The 23,044-nt window shown below is 35.6% G+C and overlaps 1 protein-coding gene across 1 annotated transcript in view; it reads left to right on the forward strand.

The window, feature by feature from the left end:
- ASCC3 (activating signal cointegrator 1 complex subunit 3) overlaps nt 1-23,044 on the forward strand; it is a 257,319-nt gene that overhangs the window by 148,233 nt on the left and 86,042 nt on the right. Inside the window, exons 15-19 of the mRNA XM_014964733.1 lie at nt 7,557-7,748; nt 8,077-8,301; nt 15,550-15,669; nt 19,800-19,964; nt 20,824-20,910. Of these exons, the coding sequence (XP_014820219.1) occupies nt 7,557-7,748; nt 8,077-8,301; nt 15,550-15,669; nt 19,800-19,964; nt 20,824-20,910 (789 nt within the window). The remainder of the gene's footprint in view (nt 1-7,556; nt 7,749-8,076; nt 8,302-15,549; nt 15,670-19,799; nt 19,965-20,823; nt 20,911-23,044) is intronic.

Here is a 23,044-nt window from a genome sequence, read left to right on the forward strand (position 1 = left end):
TGCATTATTTTGAAAAATTGCAGTATTGTCTATCATACGCAAAGTACATCAGGGAGTCATTGAATTGCCAAATTTCAAATTCTCAACAGTTACCACTTCTGTGGTAGTGTTCCAGCAATAATTAATATTTTATTTATTAGCAGAAAAAATAGTAGAAAAGTTGCAGAAAAGAGTTTTCACTCTTCGCTTTTGAAAGCAGAAAAGTCTTTTTGGTCCACATTTACAGAAATTATGTGTCTTTAAAGGGAACAACAGCTTTCTGAGTTTTTTCTTCAAAGAACATCTACAAATACTGACCCTGTAAAAAGCAGAAGAGTTAGCAACCTGGGCTGAAAGTAAACAAATACATCTAAGATTATTGTAAGATAAGCAAAAAAGTGTAGTAAAATATAGGTATCATCTAACCGTATCTCAATACTGGTAGTCATACACAATGAAAATTGTATAGCTTTGACAAAAAGAGGCCATTATTTCACTTGAATGAAAAAATACAACTATGTTAGACCAAGACGATCATAACTTAGATGGGCTGCTTGGCAATTGTTCCTAATTGTATAAACATCTTCTCCATTCTCTTTTTCATACAGTTTTTCTAATTGTGGTTTAAAGACATTAAAACTGAATTCTTTAATACTTCACTCTGCAGTGGCTCTGTGTTTACTGAACTACAGGAACCCAGTATGTTATATATACCTGAAATATTTTTTTTAACTTTCAGTGAAGGTAGCTTTGCCTTGCAGAAAATTTTGTGTACCTGTAGCGAGAACTACTTTTAATGCAAGAACTGAATAGTCTGTGGCCTGCTGAGGACAGATGGATTCCTATTCTAAACAAGTATTTCTAAATTACAAATTGACACGAGGCAACCCTAAATCAATAGAAACCTGCATACACATAAAGAGGAGAAGGTTCAGAAGAAAACCAGTTATAATACTATCATACAGAGAATTAGTTCTGAATTATGTGCTCCCGATGATTGCACTCAAAGAATTGTTATCTTTACGCTGGTAGAAGAAAGCGTTTAAGCAAAGCAGTCACACTACTCTCCTTTCTTTCTCCTTCAGAGGTATTTTTAGAGCACTTTACAGAACTTACTGAGGTGATTTCAGTAAAATTGATCAGAGCAGTAACTCATAGGTTTAAACAATTCTAACTTTAATACAGTGAACTTAAATCTCCAGAGGGAGACAATTAGATTATTGACTCTTCCAGGAGAAATTCAAACTGATTCACATTTGTTTGCTATAATTACCTTCTTCAAATACTGTCTTGCCAGGTACCCACTAATTATAACCCAGTAAAAGAATAAGTGTTGGACAGAGATATTACTTCAGGATAACTATACAAAGTTAATAGGTAGATACATTTAAAAAGTGAAGATGTAGAGAATGAGCATGCATACTCATTAAGTTCAGTAGCATATTGGCTAGCCTGCCTGCATCCAGAAATGATCTGCTGGGTCATGTAAGTCATCTTGGTTGAGGGCAGCTCTCAGTAATCTTTGGGTTCTTCAGAGGAACCAGCTACAGGGTGAACAGTCAATTCTGCTAGTTCCCAGAAAAGAGCAAGGGAAGTAACATGAGGGTATATCAACACAGAAGCACTACCTGAATCCAATATATTGAACCCTTGGGTGACTGATTTATAACTTTACAGAAGAGCTTCATGACAAGTTGCTTATATATGATTTAGAAGGCTCTATGCTATGCGTATTACTATATTTAGTTAATACTAATAAATTTCCGTTTTGTGCTGTTTCTCAAGAGGTGTAGAGGGTAATACAAGATAAGGACCAATTGTTTAATATATATTCATCACAGAAATGTAGTCAACTTTTAAATCCTTGAGGGAAATTTTCTTTTGAAGTTAGTTCTTTGCATCTGTAATAAAATAATAATTTCATCTTGCTCTTGCCACATAACATGCCACTTCATCCTTGTCCTAGAAACAGCTGCTGATAGCTTAGTTATTATGCAGACAATACAGGTTCATAAACTGCTGTATAGTGTAACGGCTCAGCTCCATCATTTAGTATTTGCACTAGGTTTCTTGTATTTGCTCTAACTGTGCACATTAAGCCTCATGGTTTTTCCTGTAGCAAGAAATTATTATATTTTTACTTCATATTTAAAGACCCCTTCTCATGGTTTGTTGGCACTATCTAAGTTTTAATCTCTCCCCTTTGAAACAGCAACTGTGAATAAAATTTATGTTAAGGATTTAATTTCTATAGATTAATTAATATGTGATATGTATGTAGTGGATTCTGAAGAGCAAAAATGGAGAATGATCATGCAGTCTTTGATCGTCTCTTTCCATTTCTCTCAGTCCTCAGACACACTGAAGTCATGTTAATTTTTTGTGTTTAAGCCCACTAACGGAATCTTCAATTTCTCTTTTTACATTCTGTTTTTCTCAACTGTCCTTTATTTCCCAAATGGACAGAGTCTTCTCCCATCTTACCTTGATCTCATAAATTTTGAAAGACAATCAGTTTTCTTTAAATGAGGCAGCAGAGCAGATTCAGCACTGTGATTAATATGAATGAGGTAGAGCAGACTTTTGTCTGGTTGGAACTTAAAGCAATTTAGAAGGTGAACCTAAGAATTACACTTTCGCATGTCTTCAGGAAAGTTACAAAATAGTTATTTTGGAATTGAATTGTATTCATCTCACAGTAGCAGTACTAATGAAAACTGCCCTTCGTTGAAAGCTGCAGAAAAAGATAACTATCTTGCTTTTAGGTGTCTCTGATATCTGTGCTATCTGAGCATCAACACTCGTCAGGTGAAGCTAATGAGGCCTCAAAATTAAGAGCTAGTACTTTGCAGGGTGTCAGGACAGTGCAGAGAATGAAGGATGGGAATAAATTGCTCAGAATTGCTCAAACCAGTGAACAAATATGATGATGCATTCTGAGCAAACTGCAACTGCTGCCCTATTGTGAACTCCACAGAAAGGAAATTACAATGATTGAGTCTTACGGTCACAAGCATGACAGTTTTGCTATAGTAAGGTGATCATGAGAAAAATACTAGAATAGCCTGTGCTGTTTCTGTTACTGGAAGAAAATTCGTGATGGTCAAAAACTGTGTTATTAGTGGGGCAAAACCACCAAAATTCTAAGTTGCAAACAAAACCATCTTCAAAATCAGAAAGCAAAAAGGAAAAAGAAGTAATTTACAGAAAAAAAAAATCTAATCTTACCAAGCAGTGGTGAACTACTTAGAGTGTATTAATTGGAGAGTAAAGAGAAGTAACAAATTGATGTTTCACTTATCAAGAAGTAATTTATTGTCAGCTGTTTCTCATAATCACGCTTTATTAATCTTTTTTACTTGTTTTTAGATAAAATAAGAAAAAAATACCTATAAGCTTATTAAAAGTTTCATTTGTTGATTCATGTAGTATTGGTAGTTCAGACAAAAAGCATGCAGCTTCTAGTCTTTACGACCGATGATATCTTTGTGATACCATATTCAAGCAAAGGGTAAGGAAGGGTGCTGCCTTTTTTAACTATTTAGCTGAGATACCCTAAAACTTGATTTAATCTTTTTTTCTGCTACGTATGTCTCACTTCTTATTAAAATTAAGCGAGACATATTTCTGTGTCTAATTGTGACATTTTAATGTGTCTTAATCAAGAACTGCATGGAATTCAAGACATTTAAAGGAGAAATATAGGTGGCAGCAAGCTAAACTAGGAATTTATTTAATATGTTTTAGATGCACACACACATGTAAGCAAAGGTCATAAATCTACAGCCCTCTTGAGCAATAAGGGAGGGGAGAGAAAATCAATTCTAATCAGGAGACCAGTGCCAGACTTCATAATAACAACTTCTCCATACACCTGAGGCGCTTAGTAACATTTCGTATAAATTTTAAACAAAACCTTTTAGTCTGTAATAGAACAAGATGGGAGTAGTATAACTCTTTATAGTTTCACTTGCCTTATTTATTACTTGTTGGTTTTGTTCTCTCTGCACCCATTAAAATCCAGATTTAATAGAATAACCATGCAGTTCGTTGGCACAAAAGTTTAGAGGTTTGTTTGCAAATATGTTGCCATTAAAGGATATGCTTAGTGAGCAGTTTTCCTAGCCATCACTGAGAAATGTGATTTGTTTCTTTTTTTCTATTTTCTCAAGTGTAACTTTATAAAATTAGGTTATTTCATTGTTCTTGAACTAACTTGGCTTGCCCACAAATTTATGGAAAGAAATTTAATTCCATTTCTGTGTAGTTAATGGAATCATTGAAGATAGTTAGTGATTTGATTTGCTTGATGCTTGTTTTTTCCTATGCTAAAAGTGGGCTTTGAGTTTTTAATTTAAAAAGTTCATCATCTTCTGTGTCAGAAGAATTTTATTTAATGTGTCTCTAAACTGGTTATAATGCAACCTGGAAATCTAGCAGTTCATACATTCAATAAATGAACACACAAAACCTGTGAATATTAAACAATTCAAAGACGTTTTAGAATGTACGGTAGATTTTAGAAACATGGATATACTTTCAAAATGCAACTATATGGATACATTAGGTGTACCTACGTATTTTTGAGCAATTGACTAATCTTAAGTTTGTAAGTACTTGAATTATAGTCAGACTAGCATTGCCATATCTTAATGTGTTTTCTGTCACAAACTTTTCACCTTTTTCCTCCTTTTTCCTATATTCACAAGTTCCTTTCTCTAAATTAGTGAAATCATATTTCCTAAAACTGTAAACAAATACAGTAGCCTTCCATATATAGTATAAGATTTTACTCTTAGTTTCCCATTAGTAAATTGCCCTGCCTTTCAATTATATTGGACAACATAAGCAATCAGGTTACAAACAAAGGTATGTAATTTTTAAATTGTGGAAATTTGAGAGCAAGATTTCATAGAATCATAGAAGAGTTTGAGTTGGAAGGGACCATTAAGGGTCATCAGCCCAATTCCCTGCCATGAGTAGGGACATCTTCAACTAGGTCAGGTTGCTCAGAGCCCTGTCCTGTTTCTAGAGATGGGGCATCCAGCGCCTCTCTGGGCAACCTCTTCTAGTGTTTCACTACCCTCATCGTAAGAAACTTCTTCCTTGTGTCTACTCCAAATCTACCCTATTTCAGTTTAAAATCATTTCCCCTTGTCCTGTCACAATAGGCCCCAGTAAAAACTATATCCTCTCTTATAAGCCACTTTTAGGTACTGGGAGGCTGCTATAAGGTCTCCCCGGAGCCTTCTCTTCTCCAGGCTGTACAACCCCAACTCTCTCAGCCTGTCCTCACAGGAGAGGTGCTCAATCCCTCTGATCATTTTTGTGGCCTCCTCTGGACGCGCTCCAACAGGTCCATGTCTTTCCTGTGCTGAGGGCTCCAGAGCTGGACATAGTACCTAGGTGGGGTCTCAGGAGAGCAGAGGGGCAGAATCACCTCCCTCACCCTGCTGGCTTTTTCAGCTACAGATTATAGTACTTAAAGTGTAATTTTTGATATTTTGCATATATTGATATTGATATTTTGCACAATTTGAATAATTGTGCCTTTTGAAAAGTAGTTATTTTAATACCTGTAAAGTAGTCATGTGACACCAATAGAAGCAGCTCTAATAAAAAAGTGAAATTTCTGATGGTTGTCCTATAGCTAATTACATTATTAAATGCATACACCATGTTCTGAATGTAATCAAGATCAATCCAAATTTCGATGTCACAGTAATTCTCAGATTTGCAGTTGAAGTGAGTTTTCTAGATGCCTGTCTTCTCTGAGATTTGTTGTTCATATACTATAAATGCAAACTTTGGTGCATTTGTGTTCTTAATGCAGTATTTGTTTCCATTCACTGGCTCATAAAGAATAAGCTTCACGAACTGCACTGCCACTTTCTCAATTTTTATTTATTCATTTGTAAGCACTACAGCAGCTAATTAAATTTGCCAAAAATTCATGTGTAGTTAAAAGCTGAGTTTGATTTCCTTTAAATGAATAGTAAATAATTACTGCTAAAGCAGAAAAGATCAGATATTGAGAAACTGGATAATTGTGAAGCTGAGAAATGTGTTTTTCCTACAGTATTTTTCTTTTCGTGTCCTCCTTCATAATTGCATTCCCATCTCCCTATTTATTTCTGTTTGCAGAGATTTATTGCTCATGTTTGGCAATATGCCAGTACTGTGAGCCATATTTTGCTTTGCTTTACCCATTCTCTATCCCTTAAGTCAACTTTCAGTGGCTGTGTATCAGGTACTAGTAAATGTGAAGCTTTAAAATAATAATAATAATCAGAATTTTATCTAGAATTAATTCACTGTAATATACAGGGCTGAAAGTACAGTGATAGTAAAAAAAAAAAAAAATTGGCGCTCTTGTGGTCTGCGGAAAAGTAGAGATTCTCTTCTGGCAATGATAATAAAGAAATCTGGTTTAGGGAAAGATTAGAGACATCATTTCCACAACCCTCCTGGAGTCATATTCAGCAGCGATCAGTTTTGGAAGGCAGTGAGTGCAGCAGTTAGGAATGGGGAAGAGATGGGAGGAAAATCAGAGGTGTTTGTGGAAAATCAGAAACACTGAAAGACGAAGATCTGAGGAGCCAGTGTCCAGGGTCAAGGGTATAGGGATTGTATACAGCATGCTTTCTGACCTTAGATTTAATCTCATCAAATCCTGGTTGAAGGTCCTTTATTCCGGTTTACAACAGGGCTGCCCTGCCTTTGCTCCTTAATTGTAATAAAAGAGCTGTACTGCTTGTGATGCTTGAGCTTTAGCCCAAAGCTGTGGTTCTGAACAGGAAGACAAATATTCCAGTTGGGCTAAAATGGCATAAACACTGGTGGTTTAGGTTTCCTCTTTAAGTGGTTGGGTTTCTTTTTTCCTTCCCTGTTCTTCTAGAAGAACACTAGAAGCAACTTGAGCTTCAGAGTTTAGTGTTTAGAAGGGTATTAGTTTTTCTTGAGTCAATACTCAGTTTAGGTGAGGCATGATGAGCTAGCACCCAGAAATAAGGGGGACACGCTTATGGACCTTATACACAGTGGGAGGCTGGAGGGCCTGAGGTTTTGCAGACTGAGATCCCAACCTCCTCCATGTGGGGAAGCTAAAAATGAGAGGTAGATGACCAGTTTGATTCTATACTATGATTTTATTAATCCACACTGTGCTGAGCTGATGGGGATGGGGAAGGGTATCCCCTCTTTAATGCTGAGTACAGTGTGTGGCCTGCTGCTGCTGCCTTCAGCCTGTCCTAGCTGCCTGCCTGTTCTCAAAGAGATGCTTGTAAGGAAAAACAATCTGTGAGTTCTCAGTTTTGCTGTTCATATCCGTTATCAGTAAATTTGGATCTCTGTTTAAGTGAAGCTATATTTTTATAAAAGTATTCTTTTAAACAATTAAGTTTATTGTTTGGAAAGTAAGAAGTCAAATTCATTTGTAGAAAATCATTACATACTGGCATTAATAAAAAGTTTGACTTATAATATTCAATGGGGTTTTTTTTCCTGTAATTTTTTTAATACAGTGCTTCTTGTATTGTAGTTAGAAGTTAATTTATTTTTATGCTCATCCGTTCTAGGTACAGAGATCCAGAAATAAGCAGTTACGTGAGCTGTTTCCGGATGGATTTAGTATTCATCACGCAGGAATGCTGCGGCAAGACAGAAGTTTGGTGGAGAACTTGTTTTCTAACGGACATATCAAAGTCCTAGTTTGTACAGCTACGCTCGCCTGGGGTGTCAATCTTCCAGCTCATGCTGTTGTTATTAAGGTAAGAGCTTCCATTAATCTGCACATGGGTATCTGTCTTAAAAGAAACCTGCAAAGAAGCATAGATAGCAAGATCTTTATTGTGGGTTTGGGACCTGGAGGGGAAACGTCTGATTGACTTGAAATGTTATTTATATCTCATTAAACTGATTCTCTCCACTGGGAGTCGAGTTTGTATAGTAAAGATTTAAATATATCAAAGATTATGAAAGGATTAGTTAAAGTACACTTCTGAAATCATGCTATATTTGCCTAATTTCAGTATTCAGCTCATCAGGATTATATTAATGTGTATTTATGTTAATTTTTATTAACTTTTCCTCAACCAGGGAACACAAATATATGCTGCAAAAAGAGGCTCCTTTGTTGACCTTGGAATTTTAGATGTCATGCAGATATTTGGTCGAGCTGGACGGCCTCAGTTTGACAAATTCGGAGAAGGCGTCATCATTACAACTCATGATAAACTCAGTCATTACCTGACTCTTCTTACTCAGCAGAATCCAATTGAAAGCCAGTTCCTTGAAAGCCTTGCAGACAACCTAAATGCAGAGGTAACCTTTGAATCATTTCGAGAAACTAGCAACCTTTAAAGGGTTAATATTATTTGAAACAAAAATACCGTATTGTCACACTTAACATATCTAAAATGGAAATTTTATTTATTGCTGGTCATCTCTAGGTGTGTATGTTTAAGAGAAGTGAACGGTTACACATGTGAAAATACTGGGGGCCTTTTACAAAAGGTAGTAGATATTAAAAGCAGTACGGAGGTCAAAATGTCATGAAGATAAAACTGTAGAAACACATAGCGTTTACCTTGTAATCAGAAATGCTTTATTAGAATTTCGTAATTGTTCTGCATAACTGCAAATTAAAATCTGCAAAAAAATTAAAGCAGGTCTCCATATAAACAAACTTAATTCACATGGTTGACTGCAGTATAGGAATAATGTATATGGCTTGAACTCATCTCTTTGTTCTGTTGTACAGTGGTAATCAGAACTGGTTTATTATAAATAGCAAATTCCCAGTTTGCTTCAGTTTAAATTTTAAAATGCTGTTTTCTTTTTTTTTTTAAATGCTGTGATTGTATTGAGAATACTAACGTCTGACATATTAACATAAAATTATTCCAAACCTCTCTTTTGTAATAACCAATTAAAAACATGTATATACTTGCACAAACGCCTTTTACAAGGAACCCTTAGAAATGTAAACATGCTTAAATGAAGAAGAGATACTGTTTTTCAAAGACACAAGACATTTTTTCAATAAAAGTAGGGGAGTTCAGCTAAACTGAAATGTCCAGTGACGTCTTAACACTGATTATCCCTTTGAAAGATGTCACATTTATTTGGTCTATTGGGAATAGTCTTGTTTTTTTAAGATGTTGCTTCTGTTTTATATGTATAATTCTTACATACTTCTGTTTATTTTTTACCTTTTCATCACTTTAAAGTCTGTGCATTATTCAGTCATAAATAATAATTTTCAAAGGAGCAGAAATTGATACAGTTATCCTTAAAAATGTAAAGATTAATTTGTTGATTCTTTACAAATTACTAAATTTGATCATTCATAATTTTGGGGTGGATTTTTTTTAATTTTTAGAGATCGCATAAGTTATTTTTTCATTCCTGTTAACAGGAAAAATCTCACAATAGACCAAATAGAAGCTTTATGTAGATTTTTACCTAAAAATGAAGGATTTATTTGCCCAGGGAACATGTATTTCTGCTAAGTAGTTTCTTTTCAAATGTGTACATGTTACTGAAATTCTTTCCAGAAGTAGAGGAAATCTCAATACAAATTTGGTGACTTTTAGCAGTAATTTAGTATCCAAATAGTTCTCTGAAAAATGTTGCTAGCAGACACTGCAAAAATAATTTAGTGTTATATGGTAGGTATAAGATAAAGTAGTTAATCCTCCTGCCTTGTTAAAACAGTAGAACTAAAGAAGAAAAAAAATAATGGAATAGAACAATAATTCCACTTCGTATGAGGTAGTCATCTAAACGTATCCAATCAAAGATACATAGGAAGTATGTGATGTACAGTATAATAAAAACTACTTCTAAGTGCAGCACTTCTACCACAGAATTTGGGGTTTGGAGTTTGAGAAAAAGTGCAGAAAGTGGCAAATTAGTATAGATGGGACTATTTCTTTTCAGATTTTTTCTAATGGTAGTGTTGTCTGAAAAGAAGAGTGTACTCATGGCTTTAAATGTCTGTAGACTCTGTGGCTGCAGTACAGTTACAGCAGCTGAAGATGCAGTCAGAATTTTGTTAATCACTATGATAAATGATTGTTAGAAATAGCAATGGAAAATGCTGAAAAGCAGTAGAGTAACAAATCTCATGAAACCATCATTGTTTTGTCATTTGATATGTGTGATGTTACTTATCCTTCTGTCATGACATGCAGGAAAAATTAGCGCCTGCCAGATTACAGGAAATCAATACTATGAGCAGTTACAAGCAGCTATTGTGTTAGGGTTTTTTGAAAAGTGACTTCATTGTTTCTTTATAATTGGAGTCAGTTTAAACTTCTATATATGCTCATTTGATCCATCAGTGGAACCCTCTGATAAGGGTACAGGTGTTTTAGAAATTGGTATGTTTATCTGTGAGATGACTATTCCATAAACTGCAGCATTCTGAAAAAATACATTTTAAGATAAATACATCGCATTGATCAGTAGATAGTCTTAGGAATCACAGTTGGCTTTGGTCATCTTTTATAGACCCTGTCCTTTTGGCAGTAACAATAGCACTATATGGAGACAAAACATTTGTTTATTGACTGATATGTTACAGAAATCTCGAGGGTATGCTGATGACCACTGTCATCTTTGCCATAACAGACCCTGTTGTTTGCACCGGGAAATCTGCACTGATATATAGGAAAATGATATATTTTAGGACTAGAGTCTGCTTTTATTACGAGTCATTCAGGAAACCCAAATGCTTATGCTGTTATTGTAAAGACAAATCCATTAAAGGCCAGAAGCGCTGCTGAATTGTTTAAATTCTTAATTTGTAATAGACAATCAGTAGTTGAAAGAAGAAAAACTACTAAAAGGAAGGCAGCAGATGGAAATGTGGAAAGATTCCATGTTCCCACAAGAATATGAATTTGCTTTTATATATAGCAGATCTCTTGGAGAAATAGGTAGGTGGTAAGAATGAGGCAATGATTCAAATATTTGGGGTAATACATATATAATCCTAGCCACACAACCATTAAGTGGAATCCAGAGCCTTGAATTTTGTACCTAGGCTTACGTGGTGCAGGAGACAAAATTTTGGTAATGATGCAAAAAAATTAGCATGTTTTTAATTCCCTTTTCAAAATTATTATTGTAGAAGCAGAAAATGTTCAAAGGATGGGCAAAGGAGTGGATCGGTTTCTATGAAAGGAACACCCTAGCTTACCTGCACACTTCATGTGAGAGCAAAGACAAATGGGAGATTCTATGAGAGAGTTTCATGAGGTTATGAGTGACATGACAAAAAATTGCATCTTTTCTGGGACAAGAACTGGGAAATACCGGCTGAGATGGGTTCATGGCAGGTTCGGAAAACACAGAAGGATGCCAGCTGGGTGGTTAGACTGAGGAACTCTTTGCTGCAGGGAGCTGCATCTAAAAGGTAGAATAGTTAAAAAACTGTGCAAAAGTTGAACAAAAATGCATTGAAACATATCCAGTGCAAAGGCAATACCCTTAACTACAGACCTTGAGATGCAATAGTGTAAGAATTTGGGAGACGTTTATATGGTGCTTTCTTCTCATTGATACCTTCTGCCCTTCAGCAGTTGCCGTTATCTAATCTCAGGGACAGAGTGCTGGCCTTGGTGTCCCAGTGCATTTCACTGAGTTTCACTGAATTCACCAAATTTGTTCTTAATAAAGCTACAGAGTGGGAAAAGCTGACATACACCCAAACTTTATTGAGCTGACACCAAAATTAAGACTTTGAACATGTATTTCAGCACCTCAATCCACTGAGAATTCTCTCCTGCAGATTTGGTTTGAGGTTTGGTTTGGTTAGGGGAATTTTTTCTAAAAATGAACACGTTCTGATCGACACAGGCATGGAGATGCCCTTTTCCTTTTCTGCTGAATTTGTGCCACTGGGCTATAAGGGAATGTAAAAAGGAATAAAATAACCAGCTGGTTAGGCTGCTCAGCAGAGAGGAGCGAGTCCTGGGTCAGTTGACCAGCTGGCAAACAGAAAATACCTACGGCTGTATTTTCTGGAGCTACAGGAAGAAAGATAAGATGCAGGGGATGTGGTTTAATTAGACCATAAACTTTAACTTATCTGGGAACTATCATCAATAGCTCATACAATTCAGGTCACCATTCCTTCCCTAATTGTTTCCACCTGATAGAGCCCTCCCTGACATCCACAGCTGGACCCCAGCTTGTTGCTGGGACAGCTCTTTTCCTCGGAGAGCTTAGCAACTGAGAGGGTTTGCAGTGCCGGCCAGGAGGTGTTACCTTCCCCAGGGGTTGTGCTTTTCCTTGCATTTACTTATGATTCTCTTGTGAATCCAGGAGTGTAAAAGGTGGTGACTTGTTTAGTTTGAACAAACCTCTTAATCTATATTTTGCTTTGAAAGAATGGGTGACTGATGTGGTTCTCAGAAGAGACACCGAATTCCTTCAAAGCCCTGCTGAAAAAATCTCTCTGGAGCTGGGTAACTGGACAGCTGATCTGGGTGAGGGGCAAAGCGTAGGCTGGGGGAAACTGAAGTTTTCTCCCTGGGTGTCCAGGGTGCTTGGGGCCTGACACGACCTGCATGAGACCAGCAACCTCATCTGTTCTCCCCTCACCTTCGGCTGGGTCTGGATGGCAGACAGGTTATTGGAGATAATGACAACTCTGATGTAGTTCAGTGGTACTTATCAATAGTCCTTTGGTCACGTGTGACTGGAGGAGATTCTGTCCCACTTGGGAAAATTCTAGTAGCATTCAGAAATTATTTCAAAAACCATACTTAAATAAGACCATAATCACTTCAGAGGGTGACATGGTAATTCAAAATACACTGGTTTCCACAGCAAACAGAAAAATGTGTATTAGGTTGTTAGAAAGATTCCTTGCTCTCTTACCTTAACAACAAATACTTGATTCATATATAGAAACTTTTCATCCATGTTATCTGACTCAATTATACAAATATAATAACAATTAAACATTCTTATGTAAAAAAAAATACAGTACATTATATTATATATTACATAACGCATACAATATATGTTATCAGTAATATTTTTATGCCTTTTTCTAGCACGTATAGAAACATCAAAGAGAAAAACTTTGTTTTTCAAAAACTGCCTCCAAAAAGCCATGCTACCTATATATATTTACACTTTTTTAAAAATAAAAAACATCCCTTCTGAAATACTGTTCAGCGATAAAGTCTGTGGTATATAATTTATAAAAAAAATATTTAATGAAAAAACAGATTACTAAGCCCGTCACCCACTGATGGTGACATCAGCCTTTGAACAATTAGTTGAAAATTTGTGATGCTGATAATTTTTTTTCATTTAAAATAGCTCAGTGAGTTGCATTAATATAGTACTCAAGTTTTAATTTTGTGAGTGCAACACAGTTAGTTGTATTTGAACATTTAAAAAGAAAGGCATTTTTGATGACTAGTGCAATCAGACAATACAGTGTCAACATAGTAAATGTTTCTACTCATTGATTATTCCATCTGTAACTAAATACCTGATACATGGTTGAGGAAACACTGGAAAATTTAGGTCTTTTTTTCTCTTATTTTAATAAAGTATTGTACACAATAAATAATAAAGTATTGTACACAATTTATTTCATAATTACTCTTAAGTGTTTGTATGAATAAGATAACTTCCGTCATTCATACTGTTTGAATAAAGGTATACATTTTCAAATAATCCGTAATAACTATATTTGAACACTAGATGGCAGCAAATATTTAGAAGTTGCTTTTTTTTCTTCTTTTTCTCTCTGCATCTTAACCGTGAGTATTCATTAGATCTGGGGGGAGGAAGGAAAGTGCGGTATTAGATTTCAATATGGTATCTGAAACCCAGCTGTATTTTATAGTCACTCCCCCCCTGCAATATTACTTTTAACTTATGAAAATAATTAATTTGTAAGTAATACAATCAGATATTTGAACAAATGAGGCAAAAAAGTGTGTATATGGAGGGGTGTTTCTTTTAATTGTCAGATTTCACTGTGCTCGATAATGAGAATTTTGTGGTTTTATGATTATGAAAGTGTTTGGGGGAAACTATTGGACTATGTTATTATGCTATGTCAAGTGTATACTGAAGGTTATTTGAATCACGGAGAGAAACCAAATGCTGAAATGAAGCTGGGTAGCAAATTGAGTAATAAAATAACCTGTGGGCTGTATTAGATGTTTTCCCTGTAGTAGTCTACGAAGAACTGGATGTTTTTGTAGCCACGTCAGTGCATTGTATAGCTATATACTTTGCAAAACAACACAGTGGGGCTTCCCCAACCTCCTTATGCTGTTGAAGAACAAAATACCACTTGAAAAATGCGTGAGACAAACATTGGGGTTACTCCATGCCATTGATATCAACAAGGTTTTGCCGGATTTAAGTTATTTTAACTCAGGGCAGATTTCACTTGCATTATTAGTTTTTACTAGATGTTACTTCAAAAAGAATATATATATTATTATTAAGATCTAGACGCTTAGATCTGAACACTCATATGAAATCACTTACAGTTGTATAGGGTTTTTTTTAATTTTTGCCAAGTGCTGTGGAACGTTTATATGAAATCCAAACACCAATAAAACAATAACTTTAAAAATGTCATAATGGATCACAAAAATTCAGTAAGAGAGACCTGCGCTTGTTTTAAACAACCAGCAACAACTGAAAAATATTTGTTAATGGGACAGGCAGGAAATATTAAATTCTCCTGGTAAAATCAGGTTATCTGGAATAAGCAGTAAAATGCTTCTCATTAGTATAACCAATACAAAATAGAGCTGAAGTTGTCAAATAAAAATGTGTGTTTGGTAAATAATTTGGTGATAAAACTATTGAATTAGCAAAAAATTCACCTAGCAAAAGAACTTTTGGTATACCTGGTTTGGCCTTGAAAAATAAATAAATATATATAGGTACATATTACCTATTCAATTTTGTTATGTTTTGATATAACAAAAATGTAGCAGGTACCTGTATGTTTGACTTGCCAGGTACAAAAGGAAAAAACTATTTGTAAAAAACTGTGTATAGACAGATTACCAAATATGAAGGCATGCTGGAGAAAATCCTAAAGACTGTCAGTATCATTTGGTGTAGGACTTGAGCCAGAAATTGCTTTTGCATTGGTATGAAAAATTAATCTTTTAAATGTAGATTTTTTTTTTTTTAAAGGTACTCTTATTTAAATAATCCTGAGCATATTCACCAAAGAATTATGTTGTTTTGTTTGTCTTTTTTTTATAACAAACTTGCTCGGTATCATCTTTGAATTGTAACGATTATAAGTGGTATAGGAAAGATCAAGTGGGTCCCTGTATGTATAATATTATGTTACAGAACATACCAGTTTTTAGATGTTCATAAGATGAATATGTATAAGTGGTTCAAGTTATTGTCCTATGATTATTTTAAAATAATTTAAGTTGGAAGCGTGCTGACACTTTCTTTAATTTAGTGCTAATGATCTGAATTCTGTATGTTTTCAGCCAAATACTTATGTTCAGCTGTAATGTATACATTTAATTTTGTGTCTTTTCCTACTTCCAGATTGCTCTTGGAACAGTGACTAATGTGGAAGAAGCAGTAAAGTGGATAAGTTACACTTACCTTTATGTACGGATGAGAGCAAATCCATTAGTATATGGCATCAGTCACAAAGCTTATCAGGTATAAAATGCATTTTACAAAAATCTGTAACCTGTTCTGGGTCTCTAATCCTTCCCTGATGTGAGGATAAATATTTGCTATTTCTACTTACCTGACATCAGCAATTCTTTTAAAGTGCTTAGAAAAAGGAAGATATTTTCTGTAGCAGAGTGTTTTAAACACTAAATTAAGAGGGCCCTTCTGTTCACATAAAAATACATTTTAACTGGCCAAGTTATGCTCCAGAGAACATTCATTCTTATCAGACAGTTACTGTAACTTAACCTATTGTCAGTGTTTCAGTATTGTAGGCTAGATATAAATGATAAAATTAAGCATTCTTGCGTTGCTTGCTTTCCCCTCACCCCGTCAGCTTTTGGTTTAAAATGTTTCATCCCATGATAGCTTATAAATTATAAAATGACATTTTAAATTCAGTTGTTTTTCTTTCTTGTGGTTTAGTAACTATAAGATATTTTTTTATTCATTTATTTTGAATTTTTTGTTGTTTATTTAGAAGTGTTCTGTGCAGTGATATAAATCAGGGCACAGTTACATAAGGTTTTCTTCAAGTTTAATTCATTATCTGTAAGTTCTAAGAAGTTGTATAGTTTACTGATTAACTAAATATTGTTCCTTTTTTCTGCACAGCTGTTTATAAGTGATGTTAACATAGTTCAGACACGTGTAATTAAGCCCAATGCAGGTGGAACTCTTACAAGTGTGTGGTAACGGCAGTTTATTTCACATGTCCTGAATCTGGTTTGTGACTTCGTAATTTGTCATGATATTGTGAGCAGCAGTTGTTTCAGTCATTGCACCACGTAGATATATGTGGCAGGAGATATTATTTTGGTAGCTTTTGTGTCTGGTAGTGGAAGCTGCAGTGGCAGTAGGTAGGCAATTGCTTCTGCGGACACCTCAGGCCTCTGGCCATCTCACGTCTGTTTTCTATAAAAAACCATACAGCACATTACCATGTATTAATATAACACTGCATAAGACAAATCACAAAGTAAATGAACAGCAAAAATTGCTTTGCTAGTAAGAAGGATGTTGTCCCATTCCTATAAATCCCTTTTTTTTTTTAATCAGGTGTTTTCGACCAGTGTTATTAACAAATTTTAGACTAATCGAAATGCAATTCTTCTGGTCATAAGTGGTGAAAAAAAGCAATAACACACTAACAGATATTTTTTATAAACTTAAAAAATAATGAACAAGAGTTTCTCACCCTCCCCTTGCTTTTGTGTTTTTATTGAGCTGCTGAGAAAGTGGAGATTGCCAGCACGTGTCTTTTCCTGCCACTAACCTCCTTTCTACCCCTTCTGATTTGATGTGCTAATAATACGCATTCCTATTTTTGTGTTAAGGCAGTAACAAATTATATCAATTTGAAGTGTTATCCATTCATGTAGGAACAAAACCAATGCCAATCCCCTTGTTTTTTAGATAAACCATTTTTAAACTTGTAAGCTAATGTGTTATAAGACAGTATACGGATGGTATAGTGCCAGATGTGGGCATAACCACAGATTTGCTCACTTAGGCCATTCGATTCTTTCTGTTCTGGTTATAGGTATCCAATTTTCTTAATTGGTATCTTATTGCTTCTTAGTAACGTTGCAGCGTGCCAGTTCCTATCTTTGTTTTGGATGACAGCCAACGTTACCCATTCAGAATCCATATATCTGCATAACCATCCTGGGTCACACTCTTCCCAGCTGTTCAGTGGGGCTGAGAAGGTGCAGACTCCTTCTCCTTGCCCTTTCCACAGGCGCTCCCCACATCCAGTAATTACTTTAAGGCAGAAAAAGACTGTCCACACAAAAGGGGTGTGTTGTAGGGACACCAGGGAGACCAGGGCAGGCATGCACCTGCCGTGCATCCACATATTCTGCACCCTGCGTGTTGCTTTTGGGGTATCTGGGTTCCCCACCCAGCCCCTTTCTGGGCTGTGCCTGGGAGCAGGCTACTCCAGGCCCATGGCTTTGATTTGTGACTTTTCAAGTTGTTTGCTGGAAGTGTCGATAATGCCTTTTACTGAGTTGGGAAAATGGCCAAAATTTACAATGAGCAGCAAGAAGAAACAAAGAAGGGAAGGGAAAAGTGGAGCAAATGTGAGTGCCAGATTAGTGAAGCCTGTGGTATGAATTTCAGGCATTTTCTCATCATTTTAGTGTTCCAAAGGTGGCTAGGTTTTTTGAAGGTAACAGCTTTGTTTGTTTTCTCCTCTTTTTGTTTCCATTCTTTGGTGCTCCCATGGTTAAGCAAAGCTTTTTATCCCCTTAAGCTGTATGTTTATGTTTAGAACATCTGTAAAAGTTTGAGGAGCTTGTCCCCAACACTTCTCTCCATTAGCTAGAGAAAATGATGTGAATAATGATGTACTTTATCATGCATTCTTAACTTTCCATATACTCCAGACCTGCTCAGTTTCTTGCTGTGGACATGCTAAGGCTCGTTTTTAAGAGTATGGCTTAGAGCTGTTTTCGGCTGGATCTTTTACTCTGGGGGATTTCTAATTACGCATGTCCAGTGGGAAGGGTGCTAACCACGGATTCTCTAGACTGGAAAATATTCCAGTTGGTGGTCCAGTTTCAAGTTGGTGACCTTTCCTGTAAAGTTAAAGCCTTTGTATTTGTAAAACATGTTAGTCTACTGTTAACTTTAGCATTTTTTTTATGTAAGGCAAAAGATTGACGGGTAGCTTGGGCTGCCAAAGAAGTAGGGAAGCGTTTTGATTTTTTTATTCCCCCCCCTTTTAGTTTTAAGAAATGTTAAACATCTGGCATCCTGATCACTTGTTTTTTTGACCACCTCTGCTCTGAAATCTGACCTCAATGCATGACTTACTATTGAGAAAACCACTCTAGACCTTTGTCATCTTAGCTTTCGACTTGAAACTAAAAGGCAAGTCATAATTAAGGAGAAATAGCTTCAGAGTAACTGGCAAAGATGTGGAATATTAGGAACTAGTCTTGCAGCTGCTTTGTGGAGATGACTGTGTTTGTCTACAGCTTCAGCGAGCAGGAGGAGGTGAAGCACTTCGGCACAAAGATGAAACTGAATCCTGAACCGGGGAAAACCGGAGCAAACCAAAGCACAGCAGTTCTTAGAGCCTGTTCCTTTTTGCAGCCTTGGTCATACATCTCTGGTGCAGATTTACCAAGAGGGCTGGTATGACTTACTCTGTAGGAAATCTGAACTATACAAGCCCTGAAATAAGAATGCTGCCTGTGGGCTAGAACAGAGCTTCAGTCTTTTCAAATTTGGTTACTAATCGTTGCTTGTGTAATTAGAGCCGTCTCTCAGGTGCACATATACCAGAGTGTTATCGTGACTATGAATCCCTTTTCACCCATCCCTCTCAGCCTGGGTATCCCGGGTGCACAATGTGGAACACACAATTATACAGCAGTCCTGCTGAGATGGGACTTTTGTCCAGCCGTGGATGTACTAATGAAATAATGTATGTTATTGCTCAGACAAAATGTCCAGGTTCCTGAACTTTGATATGAAGTGGTGTTGGGCATAGCAAGCTCCTTGAGTTTATGAATGTTTATATGGTATATCTCTAACTCTGTAATTAGAATATCCCAGCTAACATACCCAAAGCTTCTGGGGACATTAGACTTTTTTTTGCTATTAAACATTTCAGCCATCCAATTTGAAGATTATTCTGTTTGGGATACAGTTAAACCATCCTTATGTCAGATACCCAGGCAAGGTACATCTTCAGTCATTTTCATAAATAAATAGGAGATACCATAAGATGGCATGTTTTTGAGAAGTGATACAATAATGATAATTTCATGAAGAATTTTATCATTACAATTTCTTTCAAAAAATTCAGTGTAAGTTTATTTTTAACCATACTGCTATTTCATGAGTAATGTTAGTCTACATTGTATTAATAGTCTGGAAGCATTGTAAAAGAAACATGATTCTGATTATTTTGTCCTGTACAGGCAGGTTTTGGTCCATGATGTCAACGTAACTTATTAGTGAGATCTCAGGAAAATATTGACTTAATAACTGTATCTTCCTTTTGTTTGATTTCTGGCTTTGTAGGACTGGATTATCTCAATAAAATTATTTATTTAACACTTTTTATTTTATACAAATAAATGTGTGTGATTTGTGTCTAGATGGATCCAGGTCTAGAAAAGCACAGACAACAATTGGTAATTGAAGTCGGCAGAAAACTGGACAAAGCCCGCATGATCCGCTTTGAAGAACGAACTGGCTTCTTTTCTTCAACAGATTTAGGCAGAACTGCCAGCCACTACTATATTAAATACAATACTATAGAGGTAAAATATGATGTTCTATTTTGGGGTTTTTTCCTTCTTTTTGAACCTATACCTAAAATAGTTGTAAGATATTACAGAATATGTAGCTGATTTGCTCAATATATTTTCAAATCATATTTATTGAAATGGGGAAAGAGAGAATCGAGAGGAAAAAGAAAGAAAGAAAGTGTAAAGCAATACCAAAAAAATTAGACATGGTGTGAAGTGATATTTCAGATTTCCATAGTCTCTGCCGCCTTTTAGGTGGATTATAAGAAACATTTTGATATCAACATGATGTCAACAGTGTGTGCAACTGTTGATACGTGATTCAAGTATAGACTCTGATAACAAAAGTTTTTCTTCTTGAAAATCCTGTCAAGTTGCCCACCTTAAACAATTTTTGTCACTATAATCAGATTGTGTAGTAGACTTATAAGGAAGATGCATTTGTATAAAAGTTTGTAGTATTGGAAGCTTAATTTGATGTACACATTCATTTTAAATTTTTTTTTTAGATAATAGGCGTTTTTCTTGAATAAAAGCTGAAGAAAATAATAATTTTTAACTGTTTACTGTTGCTTTGTATAATTAGTCTTACAGATGTATTTGCTCAGATATGTCCCAGACTTTCTTTGAGATGGCCATAGATTACATGGCTCTCTGTTTTGGGACACCTGAGTTTAGAGGGACTGTTTTTCTGAAAGTCCCAAGAAGTCATTCTGGAAAATGTTTGTGTTTAAATTGCATCACTCTGGTCTTCCAATAACTTACATTTTAACTTTAAATGCCTTTTTAAATCTGGGTTAATGTTTCATTCTTTTCTGCTATATGCATGTTTTTATTGTCAGTGTTAACTGAATTCATGTTATTTTAATAGACTTTCAATGAATTGTTTGATGCTCATAAAACAGAAGGTGATATCCTTGCTATAGTATCGAAAGCTGAAGAATTCGAGCAGATAAAGGTAAAGTTGTATCCTTCCATACAAAGAATATGTCGTAGAACTAGACACTTCTGTACTACTTACTCCGTAAATAGTGCCTATAGATCCAAGTTTTGTTAAATATTAAGCACCATTATAAAATGATTTCTATGTAGGCATAATTGCCAAGATCTATATATACTCTCACTCAAATTTATATGTAGTTCAGCTTGAACTATAGTGCACATTTAATAACTAGTTATGGATCTTTGAGAATTCCTTTTAAATGCTTTTAAGAACTATTCAGCTCCTCAATTATTAACAGGTGAAGATAAGTGTCCATTGGAATGGTGTACCAGGGATGAGATAGCTTTTCTGTTTGAAGTTTAAACCGTTATTAGATGTCTCCCTGAACAATGTGCTTTATCAAACACAAGGCAGGACTCACTGAAGTTAACTCGGTGATATAATTCATGCAGGGAGCAATTTTAGATAGGAAGAATAATACATTTTGATAAATTATTTTCAAATTTGAAATCTAGAAAGTCGTTGTAAAAGATTTTGTTGTGCAGACTAGACAATTACTGTACTATCATACTCACTTCGATTCCAACCTCCCCTCTTGCCTCCTGTGTGGGCAGGACACAAGACAATACATCGCAAGCCGGCGTGAGCTTGTTTGCCCGTGCTTCCATCTCAGGGAGGTGCGAGCCAGACTCCACGGGGTTTATTAGCTCGGGCTCATTGCCATTTTACCACAATTATACAACTTTCAAATCAGAGTTGGCTCTCATTCACCTGGCTCTGCGATCTGGCAGTGGGAATCTCTCACCATCTACATATTTACATATTTGCACACATTGTCTGAGTATTACCATCTCTTTATCTAATGGAGAAATTCTATTTTGCTGTAATCTCTTCTATTATAGAAGATAATAAGCAGTGAGGTTTCACAGTGATACATGCGACGTTTTCCAAGCTAGAAGGGGATTTTTATGATAGTGATATTGCTTTGCTAGGTCTAAATTTAGCGTAATTGAATATTTAAAAGGAAAGCATATGGAAAATATGATGTGATATGTTTCTATATTTGTAATAAAGTTAGTAGTGATGCTTCTTAACTAAAGCATAGCTTTTCTAGTTTGCTTCCTCAGATTCATATGGTATGGCATTAGTGCAACATCATTTCCATTTTTTTTGTGATTCATTTGCTGTGCAGCTCTGAATGTTAAAACTAGTAGCTGATTTTCACAAGAATAACTCAGGATTTACCCCTCTGTGTGATACAAATTGTGACTTTTGTTAATATGAATCATGTCTTCATAATGCCGTTTAAAATTCTGTATTTTGGGATAGGTAAGTCACCGTTAGCTGAAATGCAGATCTGGATTTGACCTGTACTGTGCATTGCAAGAGCAGAAAAAAATTATCAAAAATGGTGTTGCAAGCAGAGCATAATATTCCCCTGACACTGGAGTCATCTGTGCTGGTTGTGTCCTTCATCTTTCTCTTTCCTGTAGGGCCAGTGGCTGAATAGTTGGGGATTTTAACCCAATTGTCTTAGGGTCTTTTGTATGTCAGGTAGTGAGGTCCACATTAAAATTACTTTCAGCTGGTTCCCTGCAGGGACCAAACATTTACCCTCTTTAAATAAGTTTTACACTAACAGACTATCAGTAAATCAAAGAATATGTAGATTTATGCTGGTTTTGCCATGTGAGGGTCATCAGTTAGAATGTGAAATGTTATGCATTATTCAAACCATAGATATGAATATTTCTTTACTCATATTAAGACTTAATCTTATTAACAGTGAAAATTTTAATATCATGAATCATAGTACTTCACAGCTTTGAGTTAAAAATGTATTATGCTGCATGCAAACTATGTAACTATAATGAGTACATTTAATGTTAATTCAAGATTGCCTTAATCCAGATGGACAGAGGTTTTACTCTGGTCAAATAAAAAATGAAATCTCATCAGATGAAGGATGGTAGGGTCAGAAGATTCAATTTTTGTGGCATATCAAATTTTTGTATGTCAATGGCAACCTTAATAGATGGTGATGAATAATAAAATGTAATTGTGTCACTATTAAGATAGTTTCAATTATGGTTTATTAGCTACATTGTGGAAAATGTGAGTTTGCTGGTTTTTTCTTCTTTTTTTCCCC

This window comes from Calidris pugnax, unplaced genomic scaffold, assembly GCF_001431845.1.
Source record: "Calidris pugnax isolate Ruff unplaced genomic scaffold, ASM143184v1 scaffold219, whole genome shotgun sequence".
In the NCBI taxonomy this organism is placed as follows: domain Eukaryota; kingdom Metazoa; phylum Chordata; class Aves; order Charadriiformes; family Scolopacidae; genus Calidris; species Calidris pugnax.